This window comes from Lissotriton helveticus, chromosome 5_1 (assembly GCF_964261635.1).
Source record: "Lissotriton helveticus chromosome 5_1, aLisHel1.1, whole genome shotgun sequence".
In the NCBI taxonomy this organism is placed as follows: domain Eukaryota; kingdom Metazoa; phylum Chordata; class Amphibia; order Caudata; family Salamandridae; genus Lissotriton; species Lissotriton helveticus.
In genome coordinates, this window is record NC_136065.1 from 1,960,360,757 (window position 1) to 1,960,382,714 (window position 21,958).

Genomic DNA, 21,958 nt, shown 5'->3' on the forward strand with positions numbered 1-21,958 from the left:
TTCCCATGTTTGTCACTGGTTTCCCTGACCCCCATGTGAATACCTCAACTTTTGACGGTTTCATCGCTGGCTTCACTTCCATCTTCTCATATTCCGACACACACATGATGTTACATGTTGGGCCGCTATCTAGCACAAACCGTGCGTTTTGTGGTCCCACGTCTATGGTCACAGACTCCGTCTTCTTTATGGTGTTCTTGTCCACGAGGCGAATGCTTTCTTGAGTTCTGACATGAGGTATAGTCGTTCTACTTTTTCTTCTTCCCCTTCGTCTCCTGACTCTATCGAGGAACTTCTGTTTGCTGTTTCTACATGTCTGACATGACTGCTTGGTGTTATCCGCGGTCTTCCCGATCTTCCTCTTTCACCTCTAAACTGCAGCCCCTGGCATACACTGGCAAAGTGGTTGCTTCTGTTGCATTTCCTGCATGTTTGGCCAAACACTGGGCACATGCCTCTGTGTGGAAACTCAAGTCCACATCTGTAGCATGTTGATTCAGGTTGCTTTCTTGTCGCTTGTTCATTGTGCCCCTTCTTCCAGCTGCTTGTGCGGTTGCTCTCTGTCATGCGGTGTGCCTGTTCGACTCGTCGTTCCTTTCCCCGCTCCATTTGCTTTGGTTGTACCGTCGCTCTTGCCTCGGCCCTAGCTAGTGACAGGATCTTCTCCACTGATGTTGGTTCCTTCAGAATCCTCGCACGGAAATCCGTGTCACGGCATCCTTCAATGATGCGCAGGCGAATCGCCTGTTCGTTAGTCGTACTAGTTTTTTTATTCGTGTCGCAAAATCATCCAGCGACTTGTCCGCGTGTTGGAACGCTATGGTGAAAGTGTAGTGCTCGAAATCAATGTTCCTTTGCGGATCAAATTTGTTCGTTAGGCATTTTATTAGGCCTTTGTACGTCGATGTCTCATCTTCTGGTAGGGTCACTAGTAGGTCATCTACTTCATCGCCCACTAAGTTGAGGAACAGACATACAGGTAGATGCATCAAGCATTTTTGCGAGCGCAAACGGTGCGAATCGCAAAATTCGGCCGTTTGCACCCGCAAAAATGGCATTTGAGATGCATCAAGGGTTCAGGCAATCGCATATTAAGAATTCGCAAATAATTGCGACTTCTCAAATTGCGATTGCATTTAAGGAAGCGCAATTTGCGATTCCTTAAATGCAATGCAGGAACCATTCCAAGATTGCGAATTCGCAATCTGGGGCCGCTATTTACCGCGAAGTCATACTACATGGTAAATAGCAACAACTTAGAAATATGCACTTTAGTGCATTTTTCTAAGTTGTATGTTACACACACACATGTCCTTGGGACATGTGTGTGCGCAACACCAGTGAAAATTACCATTTCAGGGGTGCAACAGGGTGTCCTTTGGACACCCTTGAAATTGCGGCACATTTGCGATTCGCTAATTGCGAATCGCAAATAAGGAATGACTCCCCATTCATTCCTATGGGCCTTTAGGCCCATAGGAATGAATGGGAAAGCCATTCCTTATTTGCGATTAGCAATTAGCGAATCGCAAATAAGGAATCAATAGAAATCATAAATAATATTGCGATTCCTACATGCATCCCGTTTTGCGAGTCTTTAATAGCGAATCCTTAAAATTCGCTATTAAGGACTCGCAAAACACAACTTTGTTGCATCTGGGGGCTAGTTGTTTGGCCCCTGTTACATCTGTGGCCTCCATGTACCTCTCGAATCTCCTGACCCATCGCTCCCATCTTATTCCCACTTGCGGCTCTGAGAGGTTGAATGGGAGAGGTCTGCGATATTGGGTGCCCTGCCTTTCACTCTTTGGCTCTGCCATCTTTCTTTCCTTTGTGCTCTTGGTAGCCCTTGTGCTTTCTCCTTTCTGTCACTGTTTGCACTATTCTTTTTCGTTATTTCTTATTTTGACTATGTCCTTTTTAGCATCTCTTTGTGCCTTCCTTTCTTTCACTTGCTTGTCTGTTTGTCCTCTTTTGTTTCTTTTGGCATCTCTTTGTGCCTTCTTGTTATTTCTTTTTCTTTATTATCCCCTTTTCTGTCACTTAATTAGTTTTTCTCTTGATCTGTGCTTTGTTTCTGCCCTCCTGGTGCTCTCTCTGGCACTCTTGTTACTGTTTTCGATTTTTGCCTGGCCTGAAAATGGCTGCCGGCCCTTTCCGCTGCCTTAGTGGTCCTTTTTGCCTGACTTCAAGATGGCCGCCGCGACACTCGTGAGACTTCGGGACCAATTCAAGCGTTGCCTGGTTTAAAGATGGCCGCTCAATCTTCTCGCTCGCTGATTGGCCCTTTCTGCCTGCTTTCAAAATGGCCTCCCAGACTCTCTCGAGACCTCGCGCCTGATTTTCTCGCTCTTCGTGCTCACTTTCGTTTATTAATCCGCGCTTACCGGACAGTCAAGTCGTTTCTTTTTTCTTCTGCCGTTGTTCTCCTCTGTGGCGCGAACCAGCGTGGGCTCCTGGCTTCGCTGCGATCGTCGTTTGGCGCTCGACACGATCCAGGGTGGGCTCCTGGTTTAGAGCCGCTGGGCAGTCAACACACATGTGTGTTCTTCGTACTTCGTCGCCAGTTGTAGTGTCGTGATGGCCCCAAGGATCCCGCGACATGATTACTTCGTTATCAGGTATCTTTATTCTAGTTTGTTGTACAGCTCTTTCCTGCGTCCTGCCTCTCGTTCCCCTGGTCCTGTTGTGTCTCGCCCTGCTCCCCTGACCGGAAGTGGTGTCCGGTGTCCCCCTCCCCGCACCTCTGACCCCAGGATCCTAGTGCCCACTGTCTGGGCATGACAATGTGTACATATAATTAACTAGAAGCATACACAGCCTGCTCAGTGTACAAAGTTGTCCATTCAAAGAGGCTGCAACTGCACCAATCCACGGAGAGATGTACCCTCTGAAAACTGCAAGGGAGACCCTTCGCCGCCATATGTCCCTTCTGGATGAAGTAAAGCACACTGAAATACCACTGCTGGTCCCTAGATGGAGTGTTAAGTGGAACACAGTATCTGCAAATGTTTAAACATTTTTCCTTTGGACCAGAAATTGTAGGTAAAGGGGAAAGATAGAGTTGGAGTCACGAGGAGTGGAGTCTCACAGTCAACTTGTACTATTAATTAATAAAACAGAGGCGAACACCGCCTGCTCAGTGTACGAAGATGTACCTTCAAAGAGTCTGCAATGGCACTAATCCACCGTTAGATATCCCTTCTGAAAGCTGAAAGGGAGACCCTTCAACACGAGGTTTCCCTTCTGGATTACAGAGAAGCTGAACAGGAGCATAAACTCTGAATATTGCCAAGAAACTAAGGATAGGCAGCTGGAGCTCTATCACATTACGGTTTGGATGCCTCTGAGCTCTACACCATACCGTGCACTGTACAGAGGAAGTGGATAACAGTTGCCTCTTACTCTGACCTCAGTACTTTGTTGCTTTGTACTTAGATGCTCCATGGCCTAAGAAAGGAAAATATAGGTCTCTGGCTGCCTGTGTCTGCTGTTCCAGATTAACATTAAACATACGCAGCCTGAGAGACTTAAAGTCATTCATGGTTTGTTTTGAAAGAGCAGGTAATACAAAGGTTCCTTCAGCAGACCTTGTGTTGCGATGAAGGCAGAGGGGGTGGAGGCAGCACCCAGAGGAGTGGGGAAGGTGAGGTCTGCTCAGTGAGGAATTCTGAGATATGTGACATCCAGTCATCATGGCCGTAGCACCCGTTCTCTCATTGGCAGGGAGTGAAGCTTAAAGTGGCATATCCTGATGAGGTAGGGTGGGAGATGAGAGTCCTAATAATACACATCCGAAATGTAATCAAAATATATATATATAAGTCCTTGCACTGAGTGTGAAATTCCCATTAAAAATGTTAACGAAAAAGGTATAAAACAAGAAAGAAAAGCTTGTGAAGGGGATTCCACAGTAATCAAGCCACAAAAACACAAACACTTGATGGAAGTGTTCAATTAAAATGCGGGAATAAAGCACTGCATGCCGCACTGTAACAATTACAAAAAAAATTGTTCTCAGAAACAACAGATGAAGACTGGATGCGGAAGGAAACTGTACTTAGCCGCTGTACCTCTGCGAAAAATAGGAGTGAGCTATTGCTGCGTGAACCAGTTAGGAGGCATAAAAGAAGAGCAACACTGGACTGAACCAATGGTAAGTAGCAGGCAGGAGCAAACTCCTTTATCAAATACAGCAGGTCTTGCATACACCTGCGTGCTGCCTAGGCTAGACCTAAAAAGGGATCTCAACTTGATTATTATAAATGATCAATTATCGCCCCCATATTCAGAAAATAAAAAAGGAAACAGGCAAACTTTTCCGGCAATCACGTCAATATCCAGGAGATCCGGGTCTATTACAACAACTCCGCAATGAGAGACGGCGCATAAAAAAAGAGATTTGAATGTATAAATAACCCAAACAAGAAATATTATGGTCCCAGTTACTACACGCCTCTAAAAAATGATGACTCAAAAAGATTTCTGCGGAAAATCAAAAGGAACGAGAAAAGCCCTGCAGCTGCAAACAACGCTAATATCAGTGAGACAGAATGAGTTCAATATTTGAAGTCACACTTCAAGAGCGGTTTGACGCTCACAACTAGCCACTACCGTCCCAATAAAGCCACTATGGCACAGCGGATAATCACAGCGACCGAGGTGGAGAAGGTTACCAAAAAGTCTCGGACAGACTGTGCCCCCGGCCCAAATGGGCTACCTCAGGCTTTGTTTAAACACCTCACTCCACAATGGGCAGCTTCAATGTTCATTTTGGAAAACAACATTATTTCTGACAGCTGGAGGGGCTCAATACTCCACCCCATTTTCATAAAAAGTTTGGCATGCTCTCCCACAAACTATAGACTAATACCATTGATGGATATTGAGCAAAAATATTTTTCAACGTTATTGCATGATTTGGAATCTTGGTCCCATGACAATGGAAGACTTCCCCTAAATCAAACTGGCTTTCTAAGGCGCCAAGGCACTTTAACCAATCCCATGACCATGAGCTTAATTACAAATAGAGCAAAAGCAACTAGGACACCTCTTTATATGTGCTTTGTTGATTATAAGGTAGCTTTTGATTGTGTTCCTCGGAACAAACGATAGGTCAAACTTCAGCGATGGGGAATCCCACCCAACATCTTACAAGCAATTAGGCTGGTATACTCAAACACATGGGTCAAGATCAAAATTGGAGATGGCTTATGCGTATCAGAGAAGGTGCAAACAACAACAGACATAAAACAGGGCTGTGTCCTAACTCTCCTTCTTTTTAATTTATTTTTGGCTGATCTCTCTACAGAGCTTGAAGAGCAGATTGTTCATGCACTGAGCATTGGAGGACAAAAACTGTCGCACATCATTTATGCGGATGATCTAGTTCTGTTTAGTAATACTTGAATAGACCTTCAAAGGCTGCTCAATTTTGTTGGGACTCATAGCTAAATGAATGGACTAGAAGTAAATCTTACGAAAACAAGTGTGACAGTATGTATTCATGACCCTAAGAAAAACCAAAAATGGCTTATAAAGGGAAATAGAATTGATGAGGTTAAACTCTATGTATACTTAGGAGTGAATATACACGCAAAAGGCTCTGTTGCTTTCCAAAAGAAGGCGATAAAAGTGAAAGCTCAGGCCATTAACTATGGCTTCTCATCACTGGCCAGATCCATTCCAGGCCATGATCTGAAACCCATGGGAACAGTTTTGAAAGCCAAATTGATGCCAACTCTCGCATACGGATCGGTGATTATGTTAGGTGATGAACTCTTCTGTTAGACGAACCCTTGATAAGAGCTTATAAACAAACCTTTAGGCTCCCCAGATTGGCCTCGCCTGCACAGCTCCGGCTTGAATTTCCACGTATAAAACAGACACTTGCTCGGCCGGCGGCATTTGTAAAGCTTTGTAATAACCTGCGTGCAGCAGCTGAAAATTCTCTGGCTAAATTAGTATGGACCGAAATCAACCTACAACGGGAAAATGGCCTTCACATGAAATATCTTGAAAATAGCATTAGGATGCTGGAACTGGGAGACCTGTGAAACTCTAATATCTCTTGGCCAACTTTTAAGAAATTGGTTAATAAACCAACCAAACTGAAAAGCTGCATGGCAGATAAGGAAAGCCTGTCTTGACGTCGTCATGGGTGGCTGGTGCTGAAATCATATTCCATTTTAAGAGAATTATCCCTGTTGGCAGCACATTTCCACCGGAAGATCAAACAGGCATTTTTGGCCTTAAGATTTGGAGAGATACCCACACTAGACCTCATGCCAAAATGGAGGATGGTTGGTTTAAGTGAAGATCGATCTTGCCGCTTATGCCATCAGGGGAATGAGACACTGCTCCATATTGTATGCATTTGTCCAGTAAGATTTCTATTAAGACAGAGTTCCTCGATTGGGGAATTAGGTCATGTAGGTCTGTACTGGTGGAGTCTATGGATCCAAGTAAAACAATGTTAAACATTAGACTAACCCAGTTTTTAAACATTTTCAAAAAATTGATAGCATATAGGTTGAGTGCTGAGTAATCTGGATGGGGTTCCTAAATCCAATTTTAGGATGTGTCAAATCCATAGTTTTTAAGGTAAATCCTCACATGAGTAGGACAATTCCAAGGACTGGCTGCTAGGGACCACTATAATAGCTGTTCCCTATCCTGCTATGTTTATGTAACAATTTGTTTAACTTGGCACTTTAATGATACATAGTTTTGCACACCTGCACTTTCACAGGGGGAAAAACCTTGGTCCATCTAGCACTGTACATATACCCGCTTCAGTTCCACATATAAGCACTTTAATTACTCATACTTTTCCGAACTTCAGCCGCCCGTATGGCAATCTGCACTTTATGCATTAGTGAAAAGATCAGCACCTGACCAGCTATTTTTGATCCATTTAAAATCTGCAATTGGCATCTTTACTTATATATTTAGGAAGGAAAGTTTTAAAAAGATTTAAAAAGTGAAGGACAAGTGACAATGGCTGAAGGAGATGTACGACAATTTTTTTGTCTATCTTGTATGCATTTTTACATTTTCTGGATTGTATGTTTGCTCATGTTTATGGTATTAATTATTGACTAATACACTAATATTATTATTATTATTATTAATATGCATTTCCTATGGAAACATAATCCTAACTATAAATTCCCTGTAGCGACCACTACAGGGTAATATTTACATATGTGTATATGTGTGCGGAAGAAAAGACTAAAACAAAAAGACAGAATATGTTCCATCAGATTCTTTTTCAATGTTTTTTATAGGATTTTCCTTCAAGATTTAATTGTGCTCTTTATTTCTCAGTTGTCTTTTGGCTTCCATTTAGTTATGGGATGTATCAATTACAAAAAATGTTCCCTCCTTTACTAGAGGTTCTTATTATAATCCTGTTGTTCATCCCAATTTGGTTCCACTCACTCGATCTGTAATGCCTCATATTCCTTGTACTGCCATGTTCCTTTCCTCTGAAGTTGCTTGTATCTTTATTCCAATGTTTTCGAATTGCATTCATACCTTCAACCACCATCTCATAAAAGATAACAACTTTGTTGCCAGGTGGTAACTGTGGAGAAAACTTGCTTTTAGGTTTTAAATCACCGGGGACCGGATAGTTAGCTACAGATATCATCTTTTGTATAGTGTTGACCACATCAGTCTTGGGGTTATTGTCAAGTTACTCCTGTGTATCACATGCCAAATCATTCAACTCCAATAATTCAGATATCTCTGATATTGTAAAAGTTAAACTATAGTTTGCTTGAACTGGCTCTCTCTAAGTTTCTGATTCCTTTTCAAAGTATTTGTTGCGCTTCAATTTTCTGGTGAACTATTCGAAAGTCCACAAAATCGGGATCTGAGGTAGGCCAAAAACTTAAACCATAGTTTAAAATCCTTAATTGGACCTCAAATAATTTTTTTTTGAGGAGAAGATTCTCACCAGTAAATTTTGTGGTATCTCCTCTACCGATCTCAAGGCTGCTTTCTTTTTCCTCTTCTCCCTCCAGGAATTCCTCTTCCTCCTTCTTTTTCTCGTGCTCCTTGTCTTGCAGTCATATGACATTTTTTCATCTCCTGTAAAAAAAGTTAACTTTTCATGAGGACCCTCATCTGTCTCATCCTCTTCCGATCTGTTTACCACGTCACTCAAAAATGTATTATTTTCAATGTATTACTTCTTTTACTCTCAATGGTTTAAATTTTCTGGAGATGGTATATATCAGTACATACTCATAGTCCAGCCTACCCTGTTGACATTTTGTGATGTTATCTTTGACCTCGTCTTCATGTTTTTCGAAGGTTTTTTCCAGTTTTTTCTGGGAGATATTTTACTTTTTTCTTCTTCTTGATTTCATGTAGTTTCATGAGAGCCACGATTTATTTAGATTGTACATCCAATTTGTGTTTGGCATGCTTGATTGAAGTTTCCATTAAATTCAACAAATAAGCTTTTGACTGTCCTCTCTTCTCTTCCAGTATATCCGTATCCATATCATTAAGGGTTGGCATTAACATTATCCTTAATCCCCTTGGTATGCTCTCACATTAATTTACTAAGGGTGCCATTTACTACCATTTGTTAGATTCCAGTATTCTGACTTTCTCCAATTCTCAAATTATCTGTGTTGTTTTGTTTCCTATTTTCCTATTTCCACTTGTTTTATTTCATGTCCCCGTGTTGCTAAATACATCCTGTCCAGCCAGGTCTCTTTCACTATGTTTACCTGTCATATTACATTTTTTTATTGGAAAACTGTTTGATACTGCGTCATTTTGACTCACCTTTCAGTTTATAATGCATTTTTTAATTGTTGAATGACTGTTAGGTAGCTTTTATTTAATTTGAAATACTTATATTATTATATGATATTATGTGCACAAAACATTAAAGTTCAACAACAATTTTTGGTTCATTGATGATAACTCCTCTGGACAATTGTGTAGCCTTTTAGTTGAAGATGCCTTGTAGTTGGAAGATTCATTCTGTTTTTCATTCGTCCTAAATCTGAATCCTCTCCATCAAATGAGTTTAAGGAAATGTGTGATTACCTGATATTTTAAAGTTAGCTTCAATTGTAGATACGCTGGAAAGATTATCCTTCTAGAAAGTATTCTTGGGAAGATGTAGTTCATGCTCATTTGTTAGTTTAATGTTTCTTTCATTGGCACCCTGATAAGCTCAAGGCTTCATATGTAACATGTGAGTCAAGAGCTTACCGTAGACTGGATTGGGGAGCATGAATTGAATTGCAGAATGTCATCATCGGAATGAGCTTGGGCTTTCTCGCCAGGTGTGGGACTGCAGAATTCAATACTAGGCTAAGGATGTCAAACTTTGGCATCTTTTTGGTTTGCCAAACAGATGGCATGAGTTTCGGTGGCATATTTTCCTGTTTGAATCATATATACGTAGGCTTTCCCATGTCATGAATGTGCTGTAATACATTTTTCCCCTTACTTTTTGTCACGTTCTTTGCCCTTTTGCTACTATATTTAACCTCGTTTTTTGCTTCAGGCAGTTGGAACTTCTGGATTCTACTTCTGGAGTTTGGTGCCTTGATAATTGAGTCCCTATTAATCTTCAATTAATCAAGAAATACAAGATTATTAAGTAGTTTTTTTTTTAACTTTGTGTTTTCCCTTACAGAGATAGTGGGCAGTTTTTACATATATTATTCTGTTTAGGGTTGCACACTAGCTGCTAGTAGGAGTAAACCTTCCCTCAGGCAATCAAGAAGGAGACTCAACAGATCTTCTCAACATCAAGTCCTTGACCATTTTGCCCAAAGCACATTTTTAGAAATACAGCCTGTATAGGAGTTATGAATATTGCAATAAACATCTATTCTCTGGATACATATCGGCAGGTCAAACCTGTTTTTGTTCAAATGGCCAGTAAATACCAGATCATTAGAAAAAAATGTATTCTGTGGCATATATCATATCTCATAAATTCTGACTCAATGGAAATCATACCAAGATCATTTAGAGCAAGTCAGCTTGGCATTTGGCAATGCAAGAACTTTTTAAAAATAAAATTAGCAAATCTTCACAGAAAAGGACTTAAATGGCATAGTATTTAACCTACATTTCTTAACATTTGTTCATTATTGGTCCATGAAATATATTTCTCAGGCTTCTACTTTTTTCATTTTTAATACTCGAACACCTTACATTCATAGTAAAATAAGTGCTAGATAATGGTATCCTTTATCCCTTCTTCTATTTATTTTTTCCTTTAAAACTTTCTGCACCAAAGTTTTGTAAATCCCAAATATCAAAAGATTTTTCTGCATACATAGCCAACATTCCTCCCTTATTAACCAAGTATTGTCATTATTTGTGTTCATTAAGGAAGCTGGTAGGTTCTGTAGAGAATCTGCATATGAACTGAGTATTAGTCAGTCTGAAGTACCTCCCCTAAGTAACTTTTTTCTTCAGAATATAGATTTAAAGACGTTAGTTAAATTTGGCATAATACAAAAATGAATTTATTTGGAGTATGATTTTCCAATGCCGTCAGTGACAATTTCAGATTGAATTTAGACTATATCATAGAAAAGGTTGAGTCCTATATGTGTTAACTAATTTCATCACATTTTGCAGTACTCTTCAAATAGAGATACATTCATCCATTTTGATATTTGGTATAATAAATGAATAACAGAAGGATATTCTGGAAATAATTGAATAAAAGTATACCCTGAGTACAACAAATATATGAAAATATTAGCTTATATACATGATTCTCTAATGTCCTTTAGCCTGTTATTTTGGACTCCGATTTGGGACAAAGATAAATGCTATTCTAAAATCTAATTTTCGGCTCTCATTGATGGATATCCTTCAATAAGAAAGGTACTCAAGTTTCAAGAAATAACTCTAATCAGGAAAGATAATACAAACCAAATTATTTACCCTCTCACTGGCATATAATAATTAAGAATTTATCAGAGAACTGGAAGTAGTCAAACTACCTTAATTGTGGATATTTATTGTTGCTTACCTTTTCTTGCCCCCTGAATAGGGTATTGTTTATTTAGCACTAAATACATGTTGTTGCTCTTGAATTGTATCCATTAAGAAAATATATCTCTTATTTACTAGCTTAATTGTATTATGCCACCATTTACCTAACCCCCTTTTCCTCATACCTATTTTCTCTCTTATTTTCTTTTATTTTTATACAAAAAGGTCTGGTTCTTATTGGTATTGGGTGTCATGTTATTCAGTTGTTTTTATGAATATTATAATTATTGTTTTTATCTTATGTATGTTACCTATTGCTTCAAAATGGACAACTGTTATTATTTAATTATTTATTAAAATATATTAAAGAGAAAGAAATGTGGTCTGTAATTACATTATTATATTAAATTACCTAAAATGTAATTAACATTCTAATACTTTGCAAGCTAACTGTAGCCCTAAGTGCTTACCAAGAGGATGTTTTAATTATTCCTTTTATAAAACCCTTTATAATAAAAAGTACTTTAGATTATTTGATATGATCATATTAATATATTCATATTTTAAATTCAATTGTCAAATACTTAGTTGCTTACCTTAAAAGTAAAAGTCCAGATATAAAAATGATGGAAAAGTACTCATGTCTAAAACTATGTTGAATTTTTCTTTCAGCATTATGAGTGCAGTGCCTTGTACTTGGAGATAGTAAACATAGGAACTAGCTAAAAGAGCTAATTTAACTGTGAGTAAATTTGCCCTGTGACAGCCCCCAACCATAACCTCTGAGGATACTCTAGTCATGCTCCCCTGGCTCCAAAAACTACCCACCAGTTCTGATGATTTGGAATCACTGGACATGTTTATTATTAAGCCCCCCTACACTTCCACTGTATCACACCGCAAGCCACAATCCGTGTCCCATGAGACTTCTGGCCACTATCGTGTACACAGCTCAGGGTGAATAGCCATGCCCAAACAGAAGATGCTGCATGTATTTATGAAGTTTCCAGTAAGCGTATCCTGGAGCTCTTCTGTTTTACTTCCAAGACCTCTGGCAATCTGTAATTAGTCCCTGCACAGAAAATCTCAACATCTTCAGCAGCTTCAGCCCTGCAACTGTGAATTCCCCCTTATAGGGTCGTGGACCAAGGTCAGCGGACTCGATAATTCTCGCCTCGGTGCCTACTCTAACCAGGGATCACACTCGGCAACTCTGGGCATTAGCTTGCCTCATCTCCACAACGGCCCCCCACAAACGCCGGGGATGCCTGGTTTCACCTTGGAGATACCCAGTAGGGACCATCTCACAGGGAAAGCCAGGACGGGTTCCCCAGCGGTCTATAGCGCGGAGATACTCCTTCGGGAGTCGATTCTAGCGCTTTAGAAACCCACAATTAATTAATCAATTAATAGAGGATCTAGAGCCAAGCACCAGTTTGAGCCCAATGGAAAAGGACATCAATGATCCTGATAGCCTAGATAGTATTTGCTACAGTGCAAGTGCCTCACCTCTGGTTCTTCCGTACTGCTTTGCTTAGTTGCGCTTGAAATTCTGCCTCTGGCTTCTCTGCTAAATCCTGTGTCGTTCTCTGAATCTTGCACCCACTGGCTCTTGCAAACAGGTACAGACAAGAGACTCATTCATATTAAACACATGAGACTCATTCACATTGAAGAATTAGGGCCTGATAGATCTTGGCACGCGGGTTACTCCATCACAACGGTGACGGATAGCTTGTTTGCCGAAATATAAATCCCATTATATCCTATGGGATTTATATTTCGGCAGACTGGATATCCATCACTGTTGTGACGGAGTGATATCTGGAGGAACACACACTTTGATCACTGAAGAAGACAGGGAGGTTTTGTCCCTCAGCAGGTATACAGTGCAATGCTATACAAGGAGTGGGAGAGGCCAGGCATATTGCTGGCCCAACTGATTCTACCACAATGAGCCTTCTAAAGTATTCTTGAGGTTAAAGCCCTACCTAGGGTTATGTGAACACAAATCCCAAGATATACTATGAGAAACTATACAGAGAAGATGCCATGACAGCTCAAGACAGTAACCAACACAAGAGGAAACCACTGTCACGGCCCCTATTGGTAGGTGAAAAAGAATGGTTTCCTACCTGTAATCCCAGTTCTCTCTCAGCGGAATCTCCATTGAAGTCATAGTGAACAATCCTGCCTACTTGCTGGGATCCCGGAGCACTTCTTTAAAATATGTCTTTCTTCAGTAGGCCTGGAGAATGGCTTAAGACAGTAATATTTTGCAGCCTATAAGTGAGGTTACATTGGCCAATTGCTCGATATGTAAGACATGTTTGTGCTAATAATTGTCACCAACTTTTAGATATCATGGATAGTATTTTCTGTCTGAAGAGCATGACTTTTATTTATTAAAACTTTAAGTGGGTCTCTTACCTCTGACAGTATCTTGTGAATATACTTCAGCCTCTCCTTCGTGGGCAGCAACAAAGTACATCTCTTAAACAGTAAACCTGCAGGCGAAAAAGGAAGCCAGTCATGCACCCAGCACAGGTAAGAAAAGATATAAGAAGCATTTATCTTTTCATTAAGTGAGCATGTAAATGCTATGATTCAAGATTAGCATATTGTAAAAATAGCCATTCTATCGCCCATATAGCATTTTAATATACAAGACATTTTTTAGTTTCCCATTTTGTGAATCGATTAATGAGAATGGGAACATTTTGTGCTGAATTCTGTAAATCCGTTCAAAACTTGCATGCATAAAAGATGACGTTTTCAATATAACTTACATCCCATGCTATTACCACATGTCTATTAAAATTCAACAACGGTGTGAAAATCATTGCATAATCACACAACTACCACAGAATGTCAAGTCAAGTCATTGTTTTATTGTTTGATTAATTAAAATCATTACAATTCCCCCCGATATAGATAAAAAAACATACAAAGAAATATCATTACATTCCTGATTTAAAATGCACCTGATTTTGAAACGATACCGTAACTATTTGACAAGAATACAAATGCTTATCTTTTAGTTCAAATGTTAAAAGCTCGTGTATGGGTATTCATACAGACTGAGTCATTTACCTAGCTCAAAACCCTAATAGCACTTTAACTTTTTTGGTGTAATCTCTCCCCCTCTACTGAAATGAAAACACAACAGACAGACTATCAGTTAAGCGGCACGTTACAACACCGGTAGGGGCTTCAATTTAAAACTTAGAACAACATAATTAAAAGAATGGGGACCCCTTAAAGAAGACGATTATTTTGATGATTCCCCAGTGTTCAAAAGTATAATATTCTGGACCGTCTATTAGAAGCCTACATCTAAGCAGGGTCGCTTTATGGATTTGCATTCTGTCCATTTATTAATATGATGAGTCAACTGTAGCATAGTGGCGTGGATACTACTTGTTTTGTTTACTCTCCATCGGCTTGCCATAGGAGTCTTCTGACCTTTGTCAAGTATTTGACCCCACGGCAGGCCAAGATGATGGACGTGCCCTCCGTGCCCTCCAGCCAGCATATCACCGCTTGCCTGCATGAACGAATGTTCAGATCGTTGAAGATGAATTTTAAGTGCTGTCTCCTCTGGTCCAGGACTGCTGGGCAGACACATAAAAAGTGGGTTAAAGATTCTGATTTGAAATCACATAATCGACAGTTCGCGGATTGAAAGGACTTTTTCCACGATGGATGCAGGTCTTTTGAGTCATGCACACCCATTTGAAAATATATAAAGCTCTTTTTTAACTGCAAGCTGAAGTGAGCAGATAGATATGCTTGTGGCTTTAGGGTTCTATATGAGTTGATGACTGTCCACCCGTGCCGGCGCTTGGTTATTACTTTTTTGTCAGCCAGCAAAAATTTCTTTTTAGCTGCGGCATTTGCAGCTTTACCGAAGGTTGCTCTATCAGCCCCGTTTTCCCATGCTGTTTGTAATTCCAGCTCGGCCAGAGAAGTTCTCAGGAAGCTTCCCCAGGAATTAGGTATTTCAAGGTTCATCTGGTGCTTGATTTCGTCCCAGCATAATCTGTTCAAGGTGTCTGGGTTAGAGAAGCGGAATTTGTGACAAAGTTTAACAAAGCCGCTCATTCCCCGGAATTTCTGATGCTGGAGGCCGAATACCAGTCGAACCTAAGAAGGAGAGGCGGATTTTGGCAGGTCAAAAACGGCCTTGTATATCCTTGTCTGAAGCTCGTTCAGTAGGTGCGCTTCCTTGCCGCACCAGGGGGCTAAACCATACAACAGGCTGGGCTGGATTTGTGCGGCCATCACTTTTAGCAGATGAGTATAGTTCGGGCAGTCCAGTTTTTTGCGTAGTAATCTGTATGCGTAAATTAATGATTGAGCTTTAGCTTTTAATACCAATTTGTGTTCCTTATGAGATGTGCCCTGCCCGATTGTTACGCCGAGATATTTATATGAGCGCTGCTCTCCCACAATTGGCCCTTTCTCCGACCATTTAAACTTGTTTTTTTTGGGATCCACTAAACAAACTATTTTTGTTTTTTCTTTGTTTAACTCCAGTTCTTCCTGATCCAAGTAGGTTGCTAGATTGTTTATTGATCTTTGTAAGCCAAAAGGGGTTTGGCCCAACAAAACAATGTCATCAGCGTACTGTAAAATGGCAACGGACTCATTGGCCATGTTCGGCGGGTGGCAATCGGCTTTTTCAATATACGATGCAATGTCTGATAGGAACAGATTAAATAGGCTAGGAGCTAAAATGCAGCCTTGTTTCAAGCTTCGCTGCGTGTGGATGCTTGAGGTTGTGCTGTACCCATCGCCCAGCTTTACTCTTGCCCAAGTATCTGTGTATAAGATGGTTATAGCATTGAGCATTGTTCTTGGCAAACCCCAAACGTTAAGTTTCTTCCAAAGATGACTCCTGCTTACTCGGTCGAAGGCGGATTTGATATCCACAAAACATGCGAATAGCCGGGATTTCTTTTTTGTGCTTTTTCAATTATGAGTGCTAGAATGGCCAAGTTTGTTGTGGTTCCCATCCCTTGCCTTAAACCCGTCTGGAACTTGGGGATTATATTCTTCTCCTCCATCCAATCTTGGAGCTGGACTAGCAGACAAGAAGCATAAAGCTTAGCCTCTACGTCTATCAATGAGATCAATCTGTAATTTCCCGGATTGCGGTGGTCTCCCTTTTAAAATATGGGGTGGATTATGTTCCCTTTCCAGGAAGCGGGAACGTTGGACTGCGAATAGATCTCATTAAAGAGGGGAGTGAGATGGGAGGACCAAAAATCTGGGTCATTCTTAAAGATAGCATTCGGAAGACCATTTGGACCTGCCGCTCCCTCGGTCTTGAGTTTTAATATAAAACCTCTTAGGGCCAGATGTAGGAAGGCTATTACCGGTTGGTAATGGCCGAAATCGGCCGTTACCGACCGGTAATAGCCTTTTCAGGTGTAAGTGGTATATTTACCGATTCGGTAAATAACGAATCGGTATTTACCGAAACATCATTTGCTGATTCGGTATTTACCGAATCGGTAAATGAGATGTAGGAAGCACTTTAAAGGGTGCTTTTGTGCTTTAAGGATTCGATATTTACCACCAACTATTAGTTGGTGGTAAATAAGGAATTCCTCTGTAAATGCAAATCTGTGCCTTTACACCTGTGCCATGTGACAGACATACATGCCCTTAGGGCATGTATGTATGCCACATGTGCACACAAGCACTATTCAGGGGTGCAACAGGGTGTCAAAGTGACACCCTGCCACCCTTGACTCTTTCTCTATTTTACCGAATCGGTATTTACCGATGTACAGGGTTTGCACGTGATGAATCCACGTTTCTTCTCCGATTCCCGCTTCTTGCTGTAGTATTGGGCTAGTTGACAATTTGTTTATTATGCCCCAAAAGTCGCTGCTGTTGGGCTTTTTGCTTGCGGTCAATAATTGTGTCCAGATGGTCCCCTTATACGCTGTTTTTGCGCTCCTCAGGTTTCTCCTATAATTGCTCCTCAATTCGCACAGCTTCAGTTTTTCTGTCAATTTTTGCTGCTCATAATAGTAGTCGCACCTCTCTTGCAATAGCTTTTTTTTGTTCTCTTAACTCATTATTGAACCAGGGTTCTCTTTTGGTCACCTTCCTTGAAGTGCTACCCAGTGTGGCTGGGAATCTTTGGACTAATAACTGGGCCAGCTCTTCCCAGGTTTTTACGCGCTCGTCTTCTGCTTGTGGGCCCTGTTTGCCCAAGAATTCCCTGGCTGTCTCCTGTATGGTTTGTGGCGCCACTCCCTGCCATAATAATTTTCGTAGAGAGAACTTTTCTGGGTATTGCATGATGGAATTATTTTTTTGTGCAGGCTTTACTTTAATATTCATTCTTAAAATGAGAGGAAGCTGATCGCTTTCAACTCTTGGGGTGATTTTAAAAGTATCGATTTGTGAGAGCAAATTGTTGCTGATTATGGTAAAGTCTATTGTTGAAAAAACTTTTCCGCCCAAGTAGGTGGCTGCCGCTGGAATATCTCCTGGTGTGTTGCTGTTCAGGATTGACAGACCAAGAGTTTCACGTTCGTTCTCTAATATTCTGGCTCCCTGGTTATCTTGCCTTTTATTTTCGTACAGAGTACTGGCTATAAGGTTGCAATTGAAGTCTCCTGAAATAACTATTTGACAATGCTGATGACTTCTCTGCATTGATTTTATTAGATTCATTAGAGTAGTGTATTTTCCTTTCTGCTTTTTTCTTTCGGGATGGATATAAACATTGACTAATAAGAGTTGCAACTTAGATTTGTCAGACGAGTGTTTACCACTTAATTTGGTCACTTGGACCCAATTAGCCCGTGTCCAATTCTTCAGTTGACCAGTCCAGTTTTTGTGTAACGTAAGTTGATAGGCCCCCTCTAGGGTGCCCAAAGCTTGAAAATCTTTCAGCCAGGGTGTGGTGTTCTATGAATCCTGGGATTGAAGTTGGAATCAAATTCCTGGTTTCCTGGAGCAGGATTATGTCTTGTTGAATAAAGAGCGATAAGGTTTCGTGGTCCTGCCCCATGTCTTTAAATCCGTGGACGTTCCATGATGGTGATGTTGGCTGGACGGACCTACTCCCTATTAGGGGCCAGCCTCCTTTCTCCTGTTATACTTTTCTTTTCTTCATTAGGTATACCTATTATTTAGTATTTTGGGCACCCAAGACCAATCCCTATTTTCCAGTGGTCTGCCCTCCATGTTTGCAGGGCTTTCCGTTGTGTTGGGCCTGTTCTCCTTGGAAGGCATAGCGGGGGAGTTGGAACGTGCACCGCGTACGCATGTATTATGGCTTTTCCCCAGTGTGTCCCCCTCTCTTAGATTGTTAAGGAGGGGATGCGGGTACCTTGGGCGTTTGTGAACCTTCGGCATTATTCCCCAGACTCCGAACCTTGCACTCGTTGAGTATATTTTATCCACCAAGTCCTCTGAGGACTAAGTGGTCAGAGTCTCTTCGGCTCCCAACCTTGGGGTTTGTTTGAATTCTACGACTATTAGATCTTGAGAGCGAATTCCTTTTAATTCTGGTATTTCTTTAAATAGCCTCAACAGGTTCCCTCTGTTTAAGATGTCTTGTCTTCCTTTGGTCGCGTATTCGGGTACGAATGACAATTTCAATTCGAACCCCTCAGGATGGTTTTGGTCACTGTTACAGGAGTGTGAGGTTTCGTTTTTTCCAGTTTCAGGAGTTCTTGTTAATGGGATATCTCATTTGAATCGTGGTTCACGCTCCGTAGGGACAGCGTTTGCCTCCTCCAGTGTCCTTTCTGTCATTCCCGTTTTTTTAGTTGCACTTTTCCCTATGTGCTCCGGCTCTGGATCCGAATGATGGAGCTTGCAATGTCGGGCTTTTCCAGTTATTGTGACCTCTATTGGATTAATAAAGTTTTGAGCCTTGGAGGTTGTTAGTGCCTGCGGCTTCTTGACTGGGGAGGCTTTCCGCTTTACCGGTTCTTATCCTTTTTTCCTCTCCTCGTGGGGGTTATCCCCTGTTTCTATGATTAGACCTCTATTACACCTGAATTCTCTTTTATCTGACGTATGAAATGTTTTTTCCCGCCCCTCTCCTTCGTCAATTACTTTGTTTCTTTCTAGTTGCTGCACGTCCTGAATGGATTTCTGGTCTACTTTGTACTCTGGAGGGGATCCCGCGTCCATGTGAAAGACTTGGTCCGTCTTTTGGAGTATAGAGGTAGAGATCATACTTTGTTGTTTTGATTTGGGGGTCAGAGTGACTTTAGATGGATCTGCAGCAAATTGTGCTGCCCCACGCGAGAGCACTTTCAATGGGTTATTCTTTTCCCCTTGGGATGGTTTTATTGTAAATAACGGGAAGATTTTCTCCAGAGCTGGGCTCGGCTGTTTGTTATATTTGAGCCGGGCCTTCCTTGCGCGCTTTCTTTCCTGTTTTGTGGGTTTGGCGACCACCGCTGACTTCAAGGAGCTCTGTAAGGCGTCTGTTTGGGGGTCTGTTGTACCCGGTTGGTCCGGGAGCTCCACTTTCTCTGTTTCGTCTTTGACGTTGCTGATTGCCTCTGTTATTAAATTAATGCCTTTTGTTTTTTCCTCTTGATCTGCAGTTTTTTTGATTTTTTTAAACTGCTTGTTGTTACAAGATTGTTTTACTACCCCTAGAATGTCCTTTAGGATTTCAGGTAAGGTTACCAGTTTCTCTATAATTGAGCCACAGCCACAGTTGGATGATTGTTTGTTGTTATCTGTTAGCTGGTCCATGTTTCCCCTGCGTGTTAGTAGGGATGTTATTAAATCCATTTTGGTGTTAATCCCTGAGATGTGTCCATCAATTAGATTTACGAGGTCTATTTGGACTTCCATTTTGTCTGACTGGTAGTTCAAAACCTTTATTGCTTGTTCCAAAGTGTGTATCAGGGTTTGAGTCCATTGTGTGTTTGAGCAATCTTCATTGTGCTTCGCCGATACCCCTGACCCCAGATCTATCCTGCTAACGGATAACAATGTGCATATACCGGAAGCGCAGCGGACGAGCGCAGCGGGCGCGTCGATGGCGCGCCGAAGGCGCGCTTAAGGCAAGCTCGTCTGCGCTCGTCCGCGATCAGGACGCGACCGGGGCCGGTAGCTATCTCCAACCCCCTAGCCACCCTATCGCTGCCTACACTCGAAAGGAGCTGCTGTCTCTGAAACCCCCCCAGTGCTTGATCTGCCTCTTCCCTTCCTCTGGTGCTCAAGGCATTGCTCACGCCTGCTCTGTCTGTAATTTTTCTCTTCCCCCTCCTGGCTACACTATCAGGACGACTCACGCCCTGATTTCCCCCCCTCCACGCAGTCTACCATCCCCCCGGACCCTCCGAGCTGCTCTGATCAACTGCAGATCCCTGAGTAAACACGCCATCGACATCTGGCAGTCCCTTCGAGACAACGATTGGGACCTGCTTTTCCTGACCGAAACCTGGCTAAATGACACCACGAATCCCGCCATCACCCTTGCACTACCGGAGGGCTACAACATCACCTGTGCAAACAGACCCAATGGTAAATCCGGGGGTGGTGTTGCGTTAATTCACAAATCCAAATGGACGGTTTCCCTTCCCCCATTTGATCAAATTGACATCATTGAAGGCCTGCCCTTCAACGTCCAAATCTCCCCGTCCTCTTCTTGCTCTGGAATTCTTATCTACCGCCCCCCGCATTCCAATGTTTCTTACCTACTGGCTTTAGCGGACTATCTTACTCAGCTCAGCACACGATACGCCAATTTCACTGCCCTAGGAGACTTCAATCTTCATGTCGATAATGACTCCTGCCCACACAGCAGTAATTTCATCTCGACGCTAGCCGCCTGTAAGCTAGCCCAAATAGTTACTCTACCTACACATAAAGCTGGTCATACCTTGGATCTGATCTGTTCCAACCTACCTTCTATCCGAGTTACATCTCCCATCCCGGTTATATGGTCGGACCATTTCCTCATCCCTTTCGAGATTGACATCCCCAGCCACGCCAGACCCGCTATCATTCCTAAATTATCTGGTAGAAACTGGAGTTGTATTACTCCTGAATTACTCCTGGGACACCTCAAAAACTTTCCTCCTTGTTTGTCGTCCGATCCGGACATACTGATTGACCATCTGGACTCATGGATTACTCAGGCCTTGGATGCCCTAGCCCCCAGTAAACCCATAAAAACCTACAGGGCGTCACCCTCTGCACCATGGTACTCTGAGGAGCTGCGGCAAAAAAAGGCCTCTTGTAAATCCCTCGAACGCCTCTGGAGACTCAACTTCTCCCCGGACAGCAAAACTACTTATAAATCAGCCCTTAAAGAATACCGCAGATTGATTGAAAAACACAAACGCGATTTCCTGGCATCTCGAATCCAACTTGCCAGTAATGGCCCTAGGGACATTTTCAACATAGTGAGATCCTTCACAAACCCTATTGCGCTGACTCGCTCTCAGCCCGCCTCCCAGTCGCTTTGCGACAAACTCTCTAAATTCTTTGAAGATAAGATTGAGGCCATTTATTCCTCCTTCCCCCTCCCCAACACTGCAGGGCAAAAAAAGAACCTCATCACCCTCTCGTCCAAGTTACCCACTCTACTCGAATTTGATACCATATCTGAAGCCGACTCTCTAGCTGAACTAACCAAATGCAAATCAGGCTCACCTAAAGACCCCCTGCCTGCCAAGCAATATAAAAAATACGCATCCCTTCTTAACCCTTACCTGAATCTCATCTGGAATCATTCACTCAGAACGGGCTGTTTCCCTGCCAAATGGAAACATGCCTCCTTAGTTCCCATCCTAAAAAAACCTAACTTGGATCCAGACAATCCCAGCAACTACAGGCCTATTTCTCTCCTGCCCGCCCCTGCTAAGATCTTGGAAAGACTGGCACACTCCCAGCTGTCGAAATACATTGAAACCAATGGTCTTCTCCACGATTCCCAGCACGGATTTAGATCGGGCCACAGCAC

General features: G+C 41.9%; 1 protein-coding gene across 9 annotated transcripts in view; it reads right to left on the bottom strand.

Annotated features, from left to right (window-relative positions):
* The window catches only part of FBXO47 (F-box protein 47), a 1,641,665-nt gene that overhangs the window by 1,160,553 nt on the left and 459,154 nt on the right, over positions 1-21,958 (bottom strand). For 8 of the 9 annotated variants that reach the window (XM_078645633.1, XM_078645631.1, XM_078645626.1 and 5 more), the window contains exon 4: positions 13,423-13,499. In XM_078645633.1, coding sequence (XP_078501759.1) covers positions 13,423-13,499 — 77 coding nt within the window. Of the gene's footprint in view, positions 1-13,422; positions 13,503-21,958 lie in introns of those variants that run through there. The other variant, XM_078645634.1, reaches the window with a different exon arrangement.